The 23,023-nt window shown below is 50.3% G+C and overlaps 1 protein-coding gene across 2 annotated transcripts in view; it reads right to left on the bottom strand.

The window, feature by feature from the left end:
* The window catches only part of Igsf3 (immunoglobulin superfamily member 3), a 71,408-nt gene that overhangs the window by 7,252 nt on the left and 41,133 nt on the right, over window positions 1–23,023 (bottom strand). For both annotated transcript variants that reach the window (XM_036190046.1, XM_036190047.1), the window contains exons 6-9: window positions 19,801–20,202; window positions 15,950–16,354; window positions 4,187–4,597; window positions 114–521 (exon numbers count right to left, since the gene is read on the bottom strand). In XM_036190046.1, coding sequence (XP_036045939.1) covers window positions 114–521; window positions 4,187–4,597; window positions 15,950–16,354; window positions 19,801–20,202 — 1,626 coding nt within the window. The remainder of the gene's footprint in view (window positions 1–113; window positions 522–4,186; window positions 4,598–15,949; window positions 16,355–19,800; window positions 20,203–23,023) is intronic.

The following is a 23,023-nucleotide window of genomic DNA, read 5'->3' as shown; positions in this document are numbered from 1 at the left end:
CCACCATGCTGGGCTGTCTCCATCAAACCCACCCTTCCTCCCTGAAGTTGCTTCTCTGGTCACAGCGACAGGACATTCAAAGTATTCTTAACCCGGAAGGCTAGGGGCCTTACCAGGTCGCATGACTGTGACGACCGTCTGCCCTGCTGTGTCCTCAGCCCGTTTATACCACACACCACTGGGGCTGGGCAGCCACTCCTCCACTCGGCAGCTGTAGGTCCCGCTGTCCTGGACCGCCACATTCTGGATGAAGAGCCTGTACACGCCGGAGGATGGGCTCTCTAAGTGCAGCCGGCCCTTCAGGTTGTTTTTGGCTGCCTGTTCACCATAGTGGAAGGTGGCGTCTCGGCTCAGGTGGGCCACTGTTTCCCGCTCCGGGTGGTTGGGCTTCCATACAAACCATTCCACCGTGAGCTGGGAGGTGACGCTGGTACGGTTCAGGACCACACACTCCAGCTGGATCTGCCGGGTCTCCAGAATAGACAGGTTGCCCTGGGCTTGGCTGAGCTTCAGGCGGCTGTCTGAACGGGGAAGAAAGAGACACTGTGGCATGACGGCAAGCAGGGCATGGCACCCTGGGAGAGCAGTTGACAGGTGCCCTTGGAGCACAGGAGAGTGTCTCACACATTTCTCAGACATGGCACCCTGAGTGTGTTGAATCCCTGGCCATGTGTTCAGAGCCCTTCCCTAAGGGCTTTAGATGTTTGGGGGAGGGCAAACAAGCGATAAAAGACTAACTGCATAGACTCCAAAGTGTGTGGTTGACTGAAGAGGTAGCTAGCAAGAGGAGGAGCAGGCAAGGGCAGAGACAGCCCCTCTCCCAGCAGGGGTAAACTCGAAGTTGAACCCAGGGTCCTGCACATGCTAGGCATGTACTATACTACTGAAATATCGCCATGGCTTTGAATGAGAATGGCCCCTACAGTCTTATATATTTGAATGTTTGGTTCCCAGTTGGTAGAACTAATTGAGAAGGATTAGGAGGTGTGTCCTTGCTGGAGGAGGGGTGTCATTGGATGTGGACTTGGATGTTTCAAAAGCCTACACCATTCCCAGCCTCTCCCACCCTCTCTCTCTCTCTCTGCCTGGGGTTTGTGGATCAGATGTGAGATCTCAGCTACTGCTCCAGCACCACACCTGTCTGCCTGCTGCTGTGCTCCCCACCATGATGGTCATGGACTCACCCTCTGAAACTGTAAACAAGCCCCCAATCAAAGGCTTTCTTGTATAAATTGCCCCAGTCATGGTGTCTCTCCACAGCAACAGAACAGTGAGCAGGATAGTCACCAACCCTTTGAACACTGTGTTTTGAGACAAGGTTTCACTACGTTGCCCATGCTGGCCTTGAGCTTCGGTAGCCTGGCAGGCCTTGAACTAAGGATCCTCCTGCCTCAGCTGTCTGAGAACCTAGGATTACAAGCCCATACCACCAGGCCTGTGCGAGGAGTAAATTTTTAAGTCTGACCACATGATAAATGGACTATGCAGAGCCAGAACCATAAAGGAACTGCCAAGGAAAACCCAGTTTAATACGCATAGACACTGGGCCTCCGAATCGATTCTTTCAAGGTTGGGAGAGAACAATGTGACATCAGCACAGGAAAGATGGTACTGATGAGGCCGGGAGGTTCAACAGCCACCAACAAGGTTTCCCGACATGGAAGAAGTAGCATCCCTGCAGCTCCACAAAGGACCGGAATGAACCTCTCTGCACGAAAAGATGCTAACAGCAATGATTGTACACACACCAAGGAGCTGGGGACCAGCATCCCCGAGTGACCTGTAAACAGAAGAAGCCTGACATGCTCACTCTCTGCACTTCAGTGTTGTGTGAATGTTTTGTACTGCACAGAAGATTGCTGATGCAAATAAAAGGGAAAAAAAAAAAAACCCAAAATGATTCTATTTTTAAACAGTTTGGCCAATATATATATATGTATGATGTTAACGCTGGCACTGTATCTGAGTTGCAAGGCTAGGATGCTTTCCGCTGTGGGTCCCCACTGCCTGCAAAGGCTCAGTAATCTGTGCTTTCTCATCAGGAAAAAGGGGAGGGGCAAGGAGCAGAAAAAGAAAAAAGAGATAAAGATGCAAAGCATAGAATCAACCGAAAAAGCAAAAGCTGTTGTAGTCAGCATCCTGGGAGTTTTCTGTGCTAAGATTTGCCATAGAAGAGATGTCACTATGCTTGCTGACGGGGATCCTCGTGGCCCTTTCCATTGCCTCACTTAGCTCGACAGCAGCTTTAGATGGGGAAACTCCTTCAACATATTTAGGACCCAAGAGGACCTTCTCGGCATCAAATCAAAGGAGGAAAGGAAAAAGACTGGAGAGGAGAGAAGAAACCTTAGGAGGTGGGGATCGAGGGGCGAAATAATTATTCTTGGGAGGTGGGGATCAGAGGGGCAAAAGTAACATTATCCTTAGGAGGTGGGGATCCGAGGGGCGAAATAATTATTCTTGGGAGGTGGGGATCTGAGGGGGAAGTAACATTATCCTTGGGAGGTGGGATCACAGGAGGAAAACTCACATCATCCTCATGGGGAAGAATAGGGTGGAAGGCAGAGGCAGAGCAAGTGAGAGCCCCACAGGCCTCACAGCAGCTGTCGGCCAGCTCTCAGAAGGCCCTAGTGACACACTGCAGCTCAGGCTGCAGCCTCGGCTACCTGGGAGGCCGAGGCAGTAAGATCTCAAGGTCAAGGCCTGCCTGGACTACACAGTGAGTCTAAGTGCAGCTTGAGTAACTGAGACGTTCATCCCGGGGCCCAGTCAGGACCAGGTCATGGTGATGGCCACAGAAAGCACCTCAGAGACGGACTTCCTGCTCCATGTACCAGTGGAACAGTGAGCGGAACATGCCCCCAGGTGCCAGATGGGTCCCAGAACACAGGGCATCTTCTGCCAAAGGACGGGAATGTTGTCTTTGCATCCAGTATGCATCAGGCCATCTGTCCCTGGTCCCATTGCTTTGCTGGGAGTCTGATGAAGAGACAAAGTCCCCGATAATCCAAGGAGCTTCATCTAGTGGAGACCCAGGCAACTAATGTGCCTATGTACATGCATGTATGTGTGTGTTTGAATATATAAACAGCATAAGGTAGCTGAAAAGTGGGTTGGAGGTATAAGCATGAAACGCCCTTCATAATTACCTACCTATGAATAGGTAAAGGGACCGAATATCAGGGGGTGCTATGTACTGTGAAGGCGACGGGAAGGGGAACCAGTGGCGGGTGCTATTTAAGTTAAAATGAAATAGGAATGCCTCTCAGAGGAAGACGGAGAAATGAGTCTCTTTGCCCAGCATGTTCCATGTTGAAATAGTAGTACATAGGCCCTGTGTTGTTCAAAGAAAGTCACCACCAATTCCTTCTTCAGCCAGTCCTTACTAAGGATGTCATGCCAGTGGCTGAAGGCAAAGACACAGGTCTGACCACACCATGCTCATAACGGACTGCAGAAGAGATGCAGATAATTACCATACTGTGCGGACAAGGGATATGGGAGAGATCATGGTAGACTTCCTGGAAGTGGTGCCGAGTGAAGATCTGGGGATGGGATGAAACTGGAGAAGTAGAAGGAGGGGTTCATTACAGGCACAGGAGACCACTTAAGCAGACAGGACTGTGCTCCTGGCCCTTGAGGAAGGACAGAGGGTGACAATACCCACAGGACACATGGAGGAAGGCAGCGGAGAGTGCAGTGAAGGCCACACTACAAGGGGAATTCAGAAGCCAGGCTGACTGAGAAGGTCTGAGGGGCCTTTCTACATTAGGAACGAAATAACTGTTCCGGGGTTGGCGTTACAGGGGGAAAGCTAGCCAGGGCTACCCAGAGCAGAACTGAGGCTTGCAGGGGCAAATCAGCTGTCATCCTGAATGTCTCCTGCCTGTCCACATTCTGGAGACCTCAGCTGGCCTCAGTATCTCACTGAAGGAGCTCCCGAAAGAGAGTTGAGGATGCTCAACTCAACATCAGGACAAGAGCAAGTCTAGTACAAGGCACCAGAATTGACGGTCTGTGCATCTACAACCACACCCAGGGTGTCTCTGTGTGTGTGTGTGTGTGTGTGTGTGTGTGTGTGTGTGTGTGTACACGCGCGCGCACGCATGCGCGCGCACGTGCTCCCAAGTCCTAGGGTCTCTGCAGTAAATACACAGGCCCATGGTGGCCACACCCTCTACCTTACCTGGCTGCTTCACGGTGACCTCAGTGCGCCCTGAAACCTCCTCAGCCAGCTTGTACCAGGCGTAGTTGGGGCTCAGCAACCACTCCTCCACGTGGCAGTAGTAGCTGCCACTGTCGCTGACCTCAGCTCTCTGCACAGTGAGGCTGAACAGGCCGCCCGACGCGTGCCGCTCGAACTGCAGCCGGCCTCGCAGGCCCTCCTCCTCGGCATAGGTTCCGTACTCAAAGGCTGAGCTGTGCGTGGTTTTGAGGATGAGCTTGCCATCTGCGTCCGAGGGCTTGTGCACGTACCACAGCACGGCGAAGTGCGAGTTCTGGCTGGTCTGGGACTTCACCGAGCAGTTCAGCTGAATTGGCCGGTTTTCCACCAGCGTGAGGGTTCTCTTCGACTTGCTCACCTGAAGCTTCGTCACTGCCAAGGGAAGAGGAGGAGGGCAGCTTAGAGGGCTGACGGTCCCGGAAACGAGGCCCCTCCCAAGCTCACTTCTAGGCTCAGAGACTGGGTCGGTCCAGCAGGGAATAAATACACCATGAATGAACATCCCTCAAGACCTCACCCAGTGTTAGCCACCCATCTACTGGCCCTCCGTCCATTCTCCGTGCACTGCTGACCACGCCCAGCCAAGACACCAATCTGCCCAGAGCTTGACCTTGCTTAAAAAGTTTAATGGCTCCCAAGTGCCTGTACAATCTACAGAATAAGATTCACCTGGCCAGTACAAAGCCCCCTCAGAACTTGGCCCTTGCCTGTCTTGACTCATCTCCTAGGACTCACCGTCCACATGCACCGCTCCCCCGCCCCCCACACGCTTTACCCAGAGCTCTGGCCACTGGCCTGCTGTTTTGCCGCCTCCCGCCAGGCTCTTCCTTCCACTTTATCTCTTCGCCCTTTCTGTCTCCCCTCCCACCAGGCAAGGTTTTTCCTCCCTTGGTGCTCTCTGGTACCCAGGCTGTTCCCGCCCCCCCTTTTCCATCTCTCCCCTCCCCTAGATGCTCACACAGCTCCCAGGAACAGAGATCAAGCTTCTCCATTCAGCCAGCTGACATGTTCCATCACTCACTGTTCCACTGGGGCTGTAAAAACTGAGGACACCCTGAGAGTGGGACAGTCTCAGTGTCACCGTGCTAACTGCTGGTGGAACCCCTTACTTCTGTACCCTAGAGCCTAGCACAGTATCCTGGCTTCGGAAAGCCCTCCCTCGATGATTGCTAGGATACTGGAGATGTGGCAACCGACAGTTAAGGGATGTTGGTGCAGATCTTGAAGAGGATAGCAACGGACGGAGCAGAGCCGGTACCAGCCTCGCTTCCCTTACTAACATAGTCTAGAAGCAACGGGGATGGCCCACTCCAGATAATAATAATAATAGGGATGGCCAACTCCAGAGATCCCTGCTTGATAACGGAGACGTTCACCTTTAAGGTGCCGAGAAACCAAACTCTAGTAAAATGTATCTTAGGATGATAATTGGAGAGTTTTACCCTATACATCGTTACACTTGCCTCTGCTCTTCCCTACCAACCTACTTCTTCCTACTAAAAACAGAAAAACACAACAAAAAGAAGAAAGGAGAAGGCAATTCTCTTAGTGAACGGATAATCAAGGCAGGAGTCCACCACACTCCACTCTTCACACCTTGATTCTGGACCTCTTTGTCAGCTGAGCAAAACAGAGTATGGTACAGGATCCACGGTGAGGAAAGAGCTAAGGCCCCTGCCGACTGGCCAGGCCCATCTCCAGGCCAGGCTGGGCAGCCCATTTCCTTAAGGCTCAAGTGCAGCAGCTGGAATGTGCAGAAACTGTCCAAGTGTGGGACTGGGCCCCTAGCTGTGACCCTGGGGTTCTGGCCAGCTAGCTGGCCTGTTTCAATAGTGGCTTCAAGGGCTGAGTCCCATGTGTAAAGAAGGAGAGCTTCTGACGGCCACAGACCACTCCTCTGTGTGTCAGGGAACACACACATGTTCAGGATGGAGATGAAAGCTTGGCAAGAGGCATGGCAGGGTTCCACACCCAACACCATGACTACAAAAGCACCTCTGAGGGTCTGTCTTGTATTGCTGAGGCAGACTTTTTCCTTGTGAAGGACCTTTGAATTCACAAACAGACCTCGAGCCATGAACAAACATATCAAGATGGGCCATTGGCCCCACACTCTATGTCATCTGTTTCCGTTTCTTCAAACAGAGTGCTTCAGGGCACACTGGGCATCCTGGAGCCTGGGTTGGCATGAGCCTGCTGGTCAACTTTTCCGAGTGGACTCCTGTGAGTCCTGAGACAACCTGTTCCCTTTCCGACCCAGTTCCCCACATGCAATCGGTATCTCAATCAGTGCAGACGACACCACCTGAATTATCTGGTGCATGGCCAAATGAACTGGGTTGTTCTGTGTGGAGCAGAAAGAGCTTTAACATGTATTATTAATTGGGGCCAGATTATTTTTGCAACTGTTACTAAGGAAACCTCAATTGCTATAGTAACCGCATATGTTAAACTGGAATCCTATGACTCAACTTCAATTCAGTCACATGGTCAGAAAACCAGAAGCCAAGGAAGAGAAATATTTCAAAGCATTTCCAATTTTTCTTTTTCTTTTCTTTTTTTTTTTGCTATCCCATGTCAAAATATTGTGAAGTATTGGGGAGCTTAAAAGAGAGGCCCTTTTGAAATTTGGTACATGTCTGACAGACGGGCAGGGGGTCAGCTTCCTATAAGCTCAGCATTTCCTCCCGTATCTCAGGGGTAGGGAGGACACGTCCTGAAGCCTGGAGGAATCAGGAGGCTCCGTGGCTAATTAAGAAGCATTCTCAAGCTTGTCTCAGCACTGCCTGGGGCAAGGTGTAGCTGCAAGCCTCAACTCCCTTCCGGCTAGGACAGCCTGGACTTTTTAAGGACCCGTGTTTTCATGTGCAAATGAGATCACCAGAAGTGAGTATCTAATCCACCCAGAGTGCCCAGCAGATTCAATGCAGTGGCTAAGAGTTTGGTACCAGGCGGGGTGTACCCTGAATACTAGGGAAGTTTTAGCTCTTCTCTTTCCTTTTTGTTTCCATTTCTGATCCCAAGATCAATGGGACACTGATAAAAGTGGGCAACTGAACTTTTAAAAGTGCTGTAGACAGGGCTGTCAAGTTGGCTCCGAGGATAAGGGTGCCTGTTGCCAAGCCTGGTGACCTGAGTTCAAACCCAAGGACAAAGAGAACTGACACCCATCAGTTGTCCTCTAATCTCCATGGTGTGCCATATCACGTACCTACTTCCTATACTCCATAGACACAGACACACAGACAGACAGACAGACACACACACACACACACACACACACACACACGCACACACACACACACAAAATAAATCCTAAGTCTGGAGAGATGATTAAGTGGTGGTTAAGAGCACTGACTGCTCTTCCAGAGGGCTTGGGTTCAATTCCCACCACCCACAAGGAGGCTCATAACTATCTATAATTCCAGGCCCAGGGATCCAACACCCTCTTCCGGCACCAGGTACACGCATGGTACAGACATACATGCAGGCAAAACAACCATATACATAAAATAATCAGAAACAAAAACTTCCAAGTGCTGTGGACCAGCACGAGATGACTGGGTGGGCGTTTCTCAGTATGTCCGAATCTCCATCTGAATGAGATCCTTAGGAGAATCAGACTTGCCTTCAAGCAGGGAAACCCCAGGCTTGGCTGCTCAGCGAAGGGACTTGGATCTAATGAATGCTGAGACAAAAGGAAAGACACTCAGAAGTGAGGCTGAGTTAATCCCCCAGTCAACCAGCAGGAGGCAGGAGAAGGGTCAGAGGGATGGCAGTGGCTGGCCAGACGGCAAGCAAAGGCTGGCCTGGCCTTGTAGTACACTCACGCGGCAGCATCCCATCATTCACAGGAACGCCGCCCTTTCTTGCTGCAGATGGACAGTTTCCACCCCAGACTTTGGATCAAACCTAGGAGAGTCTGTCAGTCAGCCCAGGAAAGGCTGCTGAGCCACGAGGACCAGGGTGCATGCAGCTGCTTCCCCAGCCGACCTGCCCCATCCTCTCGTTTTATGCGTGTGTTGCTCATGTAAAATGCACTTATTCCACCAGTAAACGATTCTCCTTAAGCGCAACCATAGCTGCCTTATACCAAGGGCCATTTTAAAAAGGGCTTCTCTTTTTGCATATGTCTGGGCAAAAGAACTATGACCCAATCATTGCTAATCACATTAATACACGGGTGATTGAATAAAAACCCAATTAATCTTTTAAAAGAGGGGCCATTAATTCTGATTGTGATGAAAGAGCAAGAGCCTTGCCAAAAGCTGTGGTCCCTGAGCTGGGCTCCGAGAAACACATGAGCAGCAGGTGTCCAACAGGTGAAAATTGAAAGGGAAAGGGAACCCAGAGCAGGCAACCAGGCCAACTTCTCTGTGGACTGACTGATGGGGAAGACCCAGTGGTCAGGCATGGTGGATGAAGTTACAAAGGTGAGGAGTGGCCAACACTGTGGGGTCCCAGGACAGGTTTTTGATCCTGCCCACCTGTAGCTCTCGGAGAGGAATTGGTGGATAAGTAGCAAAGCTACCTGGGAACTTGTTAGAACCATACTGGGTCGGAAATAGGGGGAAGAGGGACACCCAGGGACCTGCGGGTTTGTGAGCATACAGGCCCTGTGGTGCATTAGAGAGTGAGAAGCCACAGGTGCAGCAGCATGGCAGATAATGCTGGGCAGGAGAGCAAGGAGAGAGCAGAGAAGAGGTGAGGAGAGATGGGTAGAGAATGGAGACAAGGAAGAGAGAGACTCTGTTCTTTGTAAAACATCTGACGGGAATGCCAGAGACAGAGGAGACCCGTGGCTGGGGCAGGAAGTGCAAGGAAGCAGGTCATGCAGGAGACACCCCTCCCCCTCAGCATGCACAAACGCACGCACATAGAGCATGCATGTACTGCATGCACGTACACCCTGGGAAGTGAGCAGCAAAAGCAGCTGCCACTCATAAAGTGACTGTGCTTCAAGTGCCGATGTCCCTGCCGTGCCTCAGTTCCTGCTCTTCTCCTCTGCACGGCCATGACCTATCTAGTCTCTAAGGAGCTCTTCCTCAGACTGTCAGCCTGAAGACGAGTCCCCCAGCCTCTGCCCCAGTCATGGAGATCTTCCTAAAGGGCAAGCAAGGGGGTGGTCACTCCTAAGCTACAGCGGGTCCCTGGGACAGCAGTTCTCCACAGGGCAGACAGCTACCTTACTCCCCTGCCACACACCATGCATCTTCACGGGGATCTGGAGGCAGCAAGTCTTTTGATTGTTACACTGGTTTAGGGAGTAGGAGATATTTAATGGCTCAAATCCTCTCCAGTAAAGCTCTGTCCCATGTCCTGTATGACTTTCAAATGATAGTCTGAGTGAGAATTCTGCCTTTGAGCCTAAAGCATATTGCACTTTTATAGTAAATGTGGCACTCTCTCCCCCTATGTTTTTAATACACTTCATTTCAGGTTAGTAAAGGCAAACTGTCATCTAAAAGGGGGTACATGAGGGCTGGCGAGGTGACTCACCTATTAAGAGTGCATATTGTTCTTGCAGAGGACCTTAGCTCAGTTCCCAGCACAGGTCAGGCGGCTCACAACCACCTGTAACTTCAGCTCCAAGGGATCTGATGCCATCTTCTGGATTCCCCAAGTACCTGTATTCCTATCTACACACACACACACACACACACACACACACACACACACACACACACACACGAAAATCTTTAATAAAAGGGTATATGGTTTACACATGATCGAATCCCTAACTCTCCAGGTTAGGACATTCCTACTAACAAACTCATCTCATGATAACCTCTACCCTAAGCTCTCTACAAATACTAACTATGTGCTCCTCACTACTCCTAGCAAGTAAGTATTAGTCCCAGTTTTACCAAGATTCTTTCTCAGTCACAGAGCCAGTGATCTGGGATACCTGGAATCCCACCCAGGCTGATGGTTCACCATTAAAAGTATGAACTGCCCCACCCGTGTGTCCATTGCCCTTGCTGGCTCACGCCTACACCTGGAAGGTCCGAATACATTGCCTACTCAGCTGTGGATATCGCTCTGTGTAAATAAAATGCTGATTGGCCAGTGGCCAGGCAGGAAGTATAGGTGGGACAAGCAGAGAGGAGAATTCGGGGAACAGGAAGGCGGAGAGGGAGACACTGCCAGCCACCGCCATGACAAGAAAGATGTAAGGTACTGGTAAGCCACGAGCCACGTGGCAAAGTATAGATTAATAGAAATGGGCTAAATATAAGAGTAAGAGTTAGACAATGGTAGGACTGAGCTAATGGCCAAGCGGTTTAATATAAGTGTCTGTGTGTTTATTTTATAAGTGGGTTGTTGGACTAACAGGGCTTGGCAGGGGCTGGAGAGAAGGTCTCCAATGGCACTACTCCATTACCCATGCTAGCTCAGGCCTACATCTGGAAGGTCCGAATGCATTGCCTACTCCCATCTGTAACCTCCTCCAGACAGTCTGCACTGGAGCCCTGTGTGACACCCACTTCTGCAGTCCCAGCAGATGCTCAGACATGCCCACAGGGGTATGACGGGGTGGGGTAAAGGGAAAGCAGCAAGGGCTGGGAGAGGAGACAGCAGATTAGGAGAAACCCAGGCACACCCTACCCTGCCTGACCTGTCTGCAGACAGAGCAGTGACCCTAACTAGCTGACGGCGGCGGTAACACACATCAGGCAGATTCCTGCTGCCACAGTGGCAACAAGGCTGACGCACTAGTGGAGGGCTGAGAACTCCTCTGGGGCCGTCACACTCACGCTTGCTCTGTCCTGCAGAGACAATAGGAGGGCAGAAGCTATGTGGGTTGGAAGAGAACCCAGGCAGCCCTGGGAGAATGCAGGGCCACTCCTCTGTCATGGACAGCGCATGTTCACATACCACAGATGCATACAGCCATAGGAAGGGCCCTCAGCTAGCTCAATGTGCCAGGTCAGCAATGTGAACGCAAAGAAAACGGATTTGGCAACATGCAGAGGGCATTAAATATTCATCCGCCTGCCCATCAGTCCGATCCCAGCAGAATACACCCACTGACAAGCAGCCTTCCACCACCGGACGCTGTCCGCCTGGAGGCTTGTTTATTGCTTTGTCAATTTTAATGCACAATATTTAATAGTCAGACCCAGGGATGGTCATAAACATTTGCAAAGTGAATGCTGACATTTCCCTTATTGCTTCTGAATTTAGCCATGTGAAATTGGAGGGTGTTTTTGGAACTGAAGAAAATCAGAAGGAAGCAAGATGATGCTTCACAGTTAAGAGATGGAGAAAAAAAAAAAAAAACTGAACAAGAATGGAATACACTGGACTGGCTAAGTCTTGCCTAAGTGTTCCATGGGATCATTCAGGTAAGACCAGACTAAATCAAGCACGGAAGGGGAGGTTGACGACTGCCTTGGGGTCACAGGCTTCGAAGCATGCCTATGGATTGCAAGTGGCCAATGAAAAATCCAGGGCAAGTCACTTCTGATAGCAAGTCCCCCATTCCAGGTAACCAGCGAGCTTGGTGAAGTAAAAGCAGCGGTCTGATCAGCATCGGTGGCTCTAGCAGGGAGCAGTCTGGGTACAGACCGCATAGCACTTGACTGCAAAGGACTTTGCAGCAGTGGAAGCGGATGATAAATGGCCGGAGTCAGTCACCGGTGCCTGAGTTTCTTGTGGATTCTCCTCAAGTAAGAACACTCACTAAAACAGTCTTTAGGGGTGGATGGCATCTCTTTGGAAGATGCTAACCAGGCATGGAGGGGAAGGCTCCATGGGGAGGGTGGGAGGAAGGAGGCTGGTACTGGTGTCCCCTGGTCCTAGAGCCACCTTGTGGCAGAAGTTAGAAGAAATAAACCCGAAAGAGGTTATGTGTTCGATTTTGTCTTTAACAACTGTGTCTCAACGAAGCTGCAAATGCTACAAAGCAAAGATCCAGGGAATCTGGATGACAAAACCAGTCAGGGCACCCATGTAAAGTGCTGGTGCTAGGGTGCAGCGCTTGCTTAGCACACACAAAGCCCTACATTACACACTTACACACACACACACACACACACACACACACACACACACTGTACCAAAGGATGCCAGGGGGAGAAGAAAACTCAAGTAAGTATAAATTTGGCTCATTGTCTACAAAGTCCATAATATAATAAAATTACAAATGGAGCTCTGGGGCCAGACTGCCTGTTTAGGCTTTGAATGCTGGCCCTGCCACTCACCATGAGTCACTGGGCAACTTATTCACCTTGGGTGGCAGAGCCCTCACCTGTGAGCTGTGTCAGGCACCCACACACCCACTGACCCTGCAGGTAGTAAAGGAGAATAAAGGTCAGAAGCAAGGCGTTTACAATGGTGACGGCCACACATTGCTACTGTTATTAATCCTACCACTGCTGAGGTTTCCACACACCAAAGATATGAAAGGAAAAATATCCTCCATAAAGGATGTCATGAGATTGAATGCATAATAAGATGTGATTACATGGTTTCAAAAAAGGGCAGTATCTCCACTACCAGCGTTTTTCATTAAGGCATACTTGGGTTCAAATCCCAATCTCCCACTCATTGCTGATGGTGGTGAAGTTGGGGGCGGGGCACTGTTTGCCTGTTCACTTATCAAAAGGAAACTAAATACCTTCCTCCTGGGGTTACCACAAGGTCTTGGTGAGAGAGCACCCACCAAGGACCCAATACTGTCTCCAGTACACGGTATCCCTGCCCCAGGGAAAGCACCTGTCCGAGCTGCACTGGCTGAGCCTTTAGGGGGAAGAAGCTCTTTGGAAAGTATTCAGGAATAAGTGCATAAATAATTACCACAGGATGCAGTAACACACTTAGGGATGTGCCCTCCCTGGTGCCTCAGCCATGCTGGGAGCCACATGCTCTGCCAGGTGCCTACCTTTGCTCTTCCCAGCCTCCAGAGGGCTAGCACGTGTGTTACTGTCTACCCATAAGCTCAGGCCTGTGACAACCATTGCCAGGACCTTTCCCTAGGGAGGACAGGGCAACACCTCACCCTCTCCAGGTCCTAACAGCAAAGCAGAACTCAATTCTGCCAAAGCTCTCCTGGGCAGACCACAGACTTTATCCAGCTCACTTACAGAGCAGTAGGCGAGGGGTTAATGGGCAGGCGCAGGGATGGCTTCACAGCAACCACACTGGAAGGTGTGTGCCCAGCAGCAATGGTCCAGAGACACAGCTGTGGAGCTGGAACCCACACTCCTTAGTCTTTCGCCCACCTGTGTACTCTAGCCTGCAATTAATGCAGAACTATCATACAACTAGTTGGGAGGGGCATCTGGATATACAAGTGAGGGTCCCATGACCCTTCCTGACCCTTCCTTCAATGAGGGAAAGTCAATGGCCAACAAGCCCAGGTGGAATGGTCTTTTGCAAGCAGGCCCAGCAGGCTCCCAAAGATGGTGGCAGTTTGGAATGCTCCAAAGTGCCCAGTGCCAACCCCTACTTATGGTCACTTCCCAGTGAAGCCGTAAAGTCTCAGTGGCTTGTTGATGCTCAGGCAGATGCTGCTGCTGGATTCAGCCTCCTCAATGGCAGTCCAAGTTTGGAAAGCAGGACTTGCCCCTCTCTGGACCCCTCCATCTCATATGTATGAGACACAAAGGCCTAACCCCACAGTGATGACAGCCAATAAGATGGTGATGGAAAGCATAGAACATATGGATCAGGCTGAGTCTCAGCTCTGCCACTTAACCAGTCCTTGTCACAGTTCACAGTGGTCAAAAGAGTCACCATAAATCTGAATCAGAATCCAAACAATGAGAACCCTAATGAACGAAGTGCACACATGTGCTTCTGGGTTCTAGTCGATTCCAAGTAGTAACAGAAACAAGCAAACAGCAGGGGCTTATTCAGGGGGGCAATGGCAAGCAAGGTCTGGGGGTCACTGTCTCTGCTACCTTCCCAAGCTGCAAAACCAGGACAGCAGGTACTGCTGCTCAGAACACTGACCTCGAGTGGCAGACAAGACAATGAGAATGCACAACTACCATCCCTAAGTACTCTACTTCACAAGGCAGCCAGTGGGTATCCCCACACCCTCCACAAGAGCTTACATCCAATGGGGCCTCCACTTAGTCCTCCATTAACCTGAACACACACTGAAGGACAGCCTCTTCCTCAGCATCCTGTTTGTCCAGTTCAACTCTAATTGGCCAGATACAGTCTCAACATCTATAAAACCCGTTTGTTCCTAATGTGGTACAGAAGAGGCCTCTGTGACGGGGTCAGGCAAGGGGAAGGGTAAACGCAGACCTCACCACTTTCTAGCCTCGCATTGCTGAGAACTTCCCCATCCGTGAGTGGCCCTCTGAAGGGACCAGGCTGGGCACTAATCATAGTAGGGAAGAGTGAGTGAGTGGGTCAGAAAGACAGAAAAAACCCAACCCAACTGTTTGTAAGTTCTAACCACCGCCATTGGCTGTGTGGGGCCTTTTCTATTCTAGGGGTGCAGCATCCAAGGCTGGATTCTCTGCTCCATCAGCTTCCAACCTAGCCAGCCACATGTCACTCCTCAAGCCAGTGGAAAACCCGATGAAGGGGTCTGGAGGAACCCCCACTGCAGAATGCTGCCCAGGTTAGCACCTTCGGGATGACTGGCCTTCCCAGGAGAAAGGAGTTCAAACTCCGTCCATAGGACAGGTTCCAAGACAAGACCGAAAAAGACCACATGGTTCCTCCAGTGCCCAGCCCCACGACCTCAGGCTAGCCCCTTTAATTCTTCCAGGGAATGTGAAATTCCAATCAAAGGGCTGTTCTTCCCCATCAGGGACAAAGAAGCTTGACAAACATCTCTGTCTTTCCTTTCTCCTCTAAGATCCTAAATAGGGAACAAGGAAACCCCACACAAAGTTATGGCCAGGATTATAAGACTGGAGTGGCCTGCCCACATTTTAATGTCAGTATCTATACACACACACACACACACACACACACACACACACACACACACACACACCAGCAGCAGCAGGCTGGGGACTGTTCTAGATTAACAGAGTGCAAAGAGACAATACAACTCTAAGGGCCGTGTGTTCCTCATCTGAAGTATCCCTGGAGGTGGGGGTGCACCAGTGACAGATTCCTGAGTTGGACTACGGGGTTGCAGATTGGCAGGACAATGTCCTGTTCTTAGGGGTCATATGCTGGAGGATCTATCAAGTGTCCTAGTGCCCTCCACCTACTCTGGAATGCCCCCCAGAAAAGGGGGGGGGTAGTAGGGAGGAAAGGAAAATACACACACAGGGAGAAATCACATGCAGTAAGACACGAACCGTCCACCAAGGAAAGGGAGTGCAGGTGATCTGAATTTCTCAGAGGTGGGAGACAGATGCTGGGCCAGGACTCAGTTTCTCTCCTCACGTCTCCCGGTCAGGCAAGCATATGCCCTTCATGTCTTTCCATGTCACATCAGCAGACATCCTCATGGCTCACATGTCATGGAAGAACATGCCTCCATACATTACACTATGTCAGGTAAGAACAAGCATTCGTGTCTCCTATCACATAAGCACACATGCCTGTGTCTCACGTATCACATGTGCAAACATCCTCCTGTCTCACTGTGTCATTTAAGGGCACAGCCTTATGTCTCCCACCACATAAGCATACACCCTCACAGGCCCACCATATCACATCAGCACACCCCCATGTGTCTCGCCATGCCATGTAGACCCACCTGGGCCGACAGCAGGGAGGCCCTGGAGCCTGAGCACCCACCTGGCTGCAACACCCGAATCTCCAGCAGGTTGGAGGTCCTCTCCGCCAGCCTTGTCCAGGTATTATTATAGTTCCTCCGCCACAGCTCGGCCACACACTGGTACTTGCCGGCCTCTGTGTCACTGGCCCGGCTGATGCTCAGGCGGACATTGTTGCTGGACTCGGCCTTCTCGATGGCAGTCCGAGTTCGGAAGGTGGACGACCTGTCTCCCCACTGAACCCCTCCATCCCGTGTGAAGGTCACCAGATCATGGAACTCAACTGTGCCCACTGGCTGGAACCGCCATGTCACCGAAACGGGGACTCGGGATGGGTAGTGGGGTTTGATGATGCACTGTAAGTCAAAGGAGTCGCTGTAGGTCACCCCTGGCGTCCGGGAGATGGCTGTGACGGCAAAGCCCGTGTCTGCAGGGAGAGCGAGAGATGAAGCAGAGACAGTACCTGGCTTTTCTGGGGCAGTGTGTCATCCAATATGGGCCTCCTGGCAAAGCCGACAGGCAGAGCGGAGGCTGCGAGTTCTTAAGCGTTCTTGTCACGGGCAAGCTATTTCTTTAGGTATTGTGTTGAGACCCAACTCAACAGTTCCTAAGACTTCACTCAAAGAGGGCCCAGGCTATTCTTCTGAGCAACCCAGCCCTGAGGTCCTCATGTGGGTTTTCAGTACACCCTCCTCTAGGGTAAGACACCGGGGTTCTCAAGGGCTTATACCACATGGCCAGGATCATTCCTAGCAATCCCAGAATTCTGTGCAAAAATAGGAGAGGAAAAAAAGTTCCAGAGCCAACTCCCTTCACTGCACATACCCAATGCCCAGATAGCTGTCCCTGGTCCTCTATGACGACCTGAAGTAGGCAGGTGAAGGCTGCCAACGCCTCCTCTAATTCCCCAACAAAACCTGGGTTCAGACAGGTATTAAGGGACATAGAGCGGAGGGCCTGGTCTCCAGGCGATGGACACCTGAGGTGGGGTGAGCTCCCTGCAGTCTGAGGGGGCCATGAGCCTCTCGGTATTCCTTGCTGACTGGGAAGCACCCCTGACTCTAACACTCATTCTCTAGTCAAGGGACTCACAGTTCCTTCGGTGTGGATGAACGAACACATTGGCTATGATCTTAACAGTAACGGTGGCCGGTCTGTGCTGAATGCTACATGCTAGGCCTGCTGTCAGAGCCTCGGCTTTCCCACCTCACTGGATCAACAGCTGGAGTTCAGGCAGGCTTGCTACCCCTTTTGCAGAGTGCAGAGAAGTCAAGCAAACTACCTGATACTGAGTGTGGTAAATGGTAGCAGAGTCAGGCTATAGGCAAACAAACATGCTCCTCACTCCAGGGCCTGCCTGGGGCTGCTTTGCCCACCGGGATTATCAGACTGGTCAAAGGCACCAACTCCACGGCAGGCAGGCAGGCAGGCACCTTCTTAGGACAGTTCCCAGCTGTGTGACAGTAAGCAAATGATCTAAGTCCCCGCTGCCTTGGTATTCCTTTCTGTAAAGGGTCCTTGTGAAGGTTAAATTAGTATGGAACACATTGTATCTAGTCTAGAAAACATGTAGTTTGTTTAAGAAACCAAAGCCATGAAATACTTGAAAGTCTGCAGAGTCTTCAGGATCTCCCTAGGGAGCTGTTAGAGAATAGGTTGACAAAAATTGCTGAACTCTCCAGATCTTCAGTTTAAAAAACGAAGACACAGAGACGGATCCTGTGTGGCTGTGATGGTAACTTAGGCAGTGGTGTGTAGCGCACAACGCCACAAGCGTGGTACAGGTCAGGGATGCCAGAGAACAGGCATATGAAGTCATGGTGCCCAGGCCCAACACAGGCCTATACCATGGACACAGACCAGAGTGCACAGGGCTGAGATGTCCCTTCAGTCACAATGGTCTATGGGCAGCCTATTAGTTCATCCACACACCTGTCACCGCTGAGGGAGATCCACACAGAAATGTTTATGTGTCACTGTTTACTTTAGTAAGACCATGGCTGGCAGGACACCCATGATCCAGGTTCCAGAGGGAATCTAGAGAGAGAGTCCAGTGAACACTGGCTGCCTCAGGATTCCAGGAGAGTGCTACTCAGCATGTCCTGGCTGTGGGAGCAGCCAGATGATGCAGTGGTGAGTTTAAGAACACTCCAAGGAAAAGAACCTTGAATCACCCTTCCCTGGATACCCCTAACCTCCTCGGTGAGGAAAAACTACATGTAGCAGATCCCAGAACCATCTCCCAAGTTCCCATTTGGCTTCACAGCAGTGCCAAGCATAGGCAGCAGGAACTGTGATCATCACTGGAGGAAGTTTCTAGAAACAGAAATCCGAGCTGCCTGAGGACTGCAGAAGGCAAGCCCATCTTTGGTAGGAAGCTTTCAGAGAGCAGATGCAATCACAGTGAGGTGGGGGAGGACACAGAGGCTGCATCTGGGCTTTACATGATGCTGTGTCCGTTCCAAGTCCTAGACAGCAAGCCGGTCTAGCCAAATGGACACCACGGAATGCCAGGGGTCTGGAGCAGTTTACGGTTCCCCTGCTGTTTACATCTTTCTTTCCTTTTTTAAAAACTGTATGCCTTGCTTGGGGAGATACCTTGTTACCCTGAAAAGCTCAAGGATTCCTAGAACCGTGGCATGTGGTTTCCCTCCTTGTGAGGCAGCTGGAGGGAAGCCCTGGCATGGGGTGGGGGTGGGGGTGTTAAACACCATATAGAAAACGTTTTATCACCAGATAATTGAAAACAGACATTTAAGAATAAAGCAAATGCGATGCTAATCTCGGCAGGGAGAATAAGGACTTGCTCGTAGTCAGCTCTACCCTGGGCGACCATCTTTACTGGGTGCTTGGCAGCACCACCAGCCTTACCTCAGGGAAGGTGGTGACACAGTCCTCGAGAATGGGGACAGACAAAGCTTCCTGATAAACAGAAAGCCTGACAAAATAAGTTATCTTCACAGCAAAGTAGCAGGCTGGTCTTTTACAATGTGATAGACCGATTGCATCTGGCAGATAACACAGACAGAAGCCGCTTTGGATACCCCCGTGAGAAGCAAATCTAATATTGCTTGGTTTCTGCAAATCTCAAGGTATCTTTTCATTCCGTGCAAATGCGGAAATGTTTTTTTTTTCTTAAGTGGGGGCTTTACAGAGGAAGAGATAAAAACATAGGCCTAAGTGGGACAACTGAGTTGGGTGCTGAGACTCAGCCAGACATAGGGTGGGGGGCTGGGCTGTGAGCAGCTGGGCAAGACCCCCTGTGGACAGGAGAAACTTATAATTCTACCTAGTCACTCTTCTCTTTTAGGCCAGTTTTACCACAGCCATATCCTGCCAGTTGGTAGCACTAATTCTGGCTAGAATCTTGATACCACCCAGCCCCAGGGGTGATAACAGTCCCAGAAGTCCCACCCACCATCAACTGTTAGTTTCCTCAACCCCGCACATGCTAGCCTAGAGTCCTTTCAATGAAACCCTCTAGAAGATACCATTATCTCCAATCAGAACTGGTTTTCCTTTTTGCTGAGTGTGCGATGCGATGCATATATGAATATATGCATGTTTGTGTGTGGTTGCATCCTCAATTGTTCTTCCACCTTATTCACAGAGGCAGGGTCTCTCAATCAAACCCAGAGCTCATGGATATGGCTGCTCTCAATGGTTAGCATTACTCTAAGGAGCCCACGTCTGCTTCTGAGGCTGGAATTACAGGCATGATGCCAAGCCCATTCAAAATTTCACTAGGGTTCTGTGAACCTGAATTCCAGATCTTCATGCTTACAGAATGCAGTTTAACCACTGAGGCATCTCCCCAGGCCCTGGAAGGAGCCTGACACAAAAGCATCTGCCACGGTCCCACTGCTCACTCACCAAGAGCTGTGATGGAGACAAGGGTACTGGCGCGGCGCTCTCCCACGATCTGCCATTCTCCATCCACAGCCCGTACCCACTCCGTCACATGGCATTCGTACTGGCCCTCGTCCTCCTTCCTGCTGTTGAAGATGCCCAGGCTGAAGGAGTTGGGCTGCACCTGCTCCATCTGGATGCCCCCAAAGCTGCTGCGCTCCCAGTAGGATGAGCCTGGCTGCACGGTGCCATCCCGGTCTAGCCACATGACGTTGCTGCGGCGGTTCTGCCTATCCACAAGCTGCCAGATGACAGAGAAGCGGCCCTGCAATCTGCCCACTGTGCGGACACTACAGGAGAAGTGCAGATCCTCACCCTCAAGGATGACGCTGGCATTGCTGGCCACCTCCACGGAGATGCTGCTCTCTGGGGAGAAGAGAGAGTGCCACACTGGGGGTTTACAGTCTCCATGGCGCCCTCCTCACAGATGACGCAGGAAGAAGGGTGCAAACCGAATCCCATGATTCTGACAGTGACACTCAATCGAAACACTCTGATTTGTTTTGAAACACAACTTACTGTTGTAAGACCTGGATGTTCAAGCTGGGCACCACTCCCTAGATCTGGTAGCCTAGAATGATCTATGCTTGGTGTAGTAGATTGGGATAATGAGGTCCTAAGACATAAGAGTAAATCAGAACCTGAGAAATAGAATACAATGACAGGATGTTGATAGCATAAAATTATTTATGGGTGACCTGTTCAGATGCAGTTCAGGCTTTTGGCCTGGAGTTTCGTCATGAGGAATAACTTCTGAATGCTACTGCACCTCAATCTTCCACCACTTGAAGCTACAACAGTCAAACAAAAACTATAAACATTCTTAGTGTGCCATTTGAATCCTTCAGGGAAGTATTAGGAAGTAGAAAAAAATGTCAGGAAGCGACGGCATGTGCTTGTGTGTGGAAAATGGGGCACAGATGGTCTAGCCTCCCAGAGTGCATGGGGAGCAAAGTTTCATGCTTTCATTCCCACAGAAGAATGAGCCACAGCAGTGGTTCACCATCTCCTGCTCTCCTCTTTACTCACTCACTCAGCCTTGGGGCACCTCTGCTCTCCACCCTGACAGTCTGCCAAGCAGCTGGGGATAAGAACTCCACTCCCTGCCTAGCTTGGTCTAGCCTTTGCCCCTCCTTTGGACAGCTGGTCTCAGTCAAGGGGATGATTTAAACTCTATAAGCCTCAGCTGCTTCTGTAAGATACCATTTTTAACTTACAAAAAGATTAAAAAGCAAACAGGACAATGCATACAGATTGTGCAATACACACAGTACGTTTTTTAAAGGTGGTACCCCCAATCATGATGGATTTTACTATACTCAGGGATATTTCTGCTTTTATAAACAGCATGGCTAACACTTTCTTAATTATGCATATATTATGCTATATAATTACCTGTATTGAGTTCAATGAGCTCATAAGAATTAAACAACACAAAACAGAGTGTCATAATCAATTTGGACTCAATTTTCTAGGCACCATTGACGATCGATTAAGGCAAATCCCAGATCAAGAAGCACACCCGATCACTGCAGCATTTGGATCCACTTATGCTTTTCCCCTTTATTTCCCCCACAGGCAGAAACAGAAGAGAAGAGCAGCAGGGCTCAGCGCTAGCTTTTGTCAGAGTGAGTAGGCTGTGCTTGTTTCACAGGAAGGGGGTCTGGACACGGTGGGACGGCAGTCTTCAGGAGGACAGCTTCACAGAAAGAGGGTCTGGACACAGTGGGTCGGCAGTCTTCAGGAAAACAGCCTGTCCAGGGCAAGGCTCTGTAGAGCCATCATCTACAGTGGCAGTGCTTCAGAGCTTGGCTACACTGCCTTGACTGAGGGATCTTGGTGTTCTTACTAAGCCTCAACTTACCATGTGCAGAGTTGGGATGTTACTGGTGTGACTTAGGGTCATGACAGAGAGAATGAAATGGGGGGAGGGAGGCAGAACTGAGGGCTGGACCTAAGGCTTCATGAATGCTCTGCAGACATTCTACTGCCAAGTTACAGCCCCAGGCTTTAAATTTGTCATCATCAATATTCTTCCTCACTGTTTTCAGCTCGAGGAGAGATACACAAAAGGCAACTTCAGCATAAGGAAGAAAACCCTTCCGTCTGTCTTGTACAGAAGAACGACCTGTAGGACATCAGTCATATGTTCTACTGTCACCCCAGTGGACTCTAAGGACATGCTGGATGGCTATTTGGAGAAAGCCTGGAAAACCTAGATAGAAGAAAAGCCTTCTGATAGCTGAGGCATGGGTAAACACAGATCTGGTACTGCACTGCCTATTGTAACTATTTATACAGGTTCCCAGGCTTTAAAAAGGTAGCCAACAGGGGCTGGAGAGATGGCTCAGGGGTTAAGAGCACTGGCTGCCCTTCCAGAGGTCTTGAGTTCAATTCCCAGCAACCACATGGTGGCTCACAACCATGTGTAATGAGATCTGGTGTCTGGTGCCCTCTTCTGGCCTGTAGCCATACATGCAAAACACTGTATACATAATAAATAAATAAATCTTTAAAAAAGGGGGGGGGGAGGTTGGGGGATTTAGCTCAGTGGTAGAGCGCTTGCCTACAAGGCCCTGGGTTCACTCCTCAGCTCCAAAAAAAAAAAAAAAAAAAAAAAAAAAAAGGTAGCCAACAAGTTAAAATCCTCCAGACTCAATGAAAACCAAGACAGAACTAATGAAAACCTGAGTGTGTTCACAAATGAAATTTCCAATCAAGAGGCTGCTGGCAGAGCACAGGCAGAGCGCAGAGCATCGGGTTCGGAGTTAGAGCAAATGTTCCTAATGCAATTGCAAGTCAACCACTAACTGAACAACCGGATCAGCCACTTCCCTTGTGTGTGCACTGACGTCTCCATCCACAAGATGGATGTAACACTAGCTTCTACAGGGATTGGAGGGTTGAGAGCAGAGAGATCATTTATGCAGAAGCACTTTGGGTTCTTAGAAGGAAAGGTGCCATTAAAATCCAGGGCATTATCACCATTACCGATTGATTGTTATTCTTCAGTAGACTTACCCAAGTGGCCTTGGGGCAGGATCTGGTGCTGCTGGGGGACTTTAACTACCCAGTTATCTGCTGGAAAAGCAATATAGCAGGCCACAGATCATCAAACAAGTTCTTGGAAGGGCTGGGGGAAATCTTTTAGTACAAAAGATAGAGGAAGCCAACAGTGTGGCTGCCC

Source organism: Onychomys torridus, chromosome 6, assembly GCF_903995425.1.
Source record: "Onychomys torridus chromosome 6, mOncTor1.1, whole genome shotgun sequence".
In the NCBI taxonomy this organism is placed as follows: domain Eukaryota; kingdom Metazoa; phylum Chordata; class Mammalia; order Rodentia; family Cricetidae; genus Onychomys; species Onychomys torridus.
This window is presented reverse-complemented; position numbering and strand designations above follow the sequence as displayed.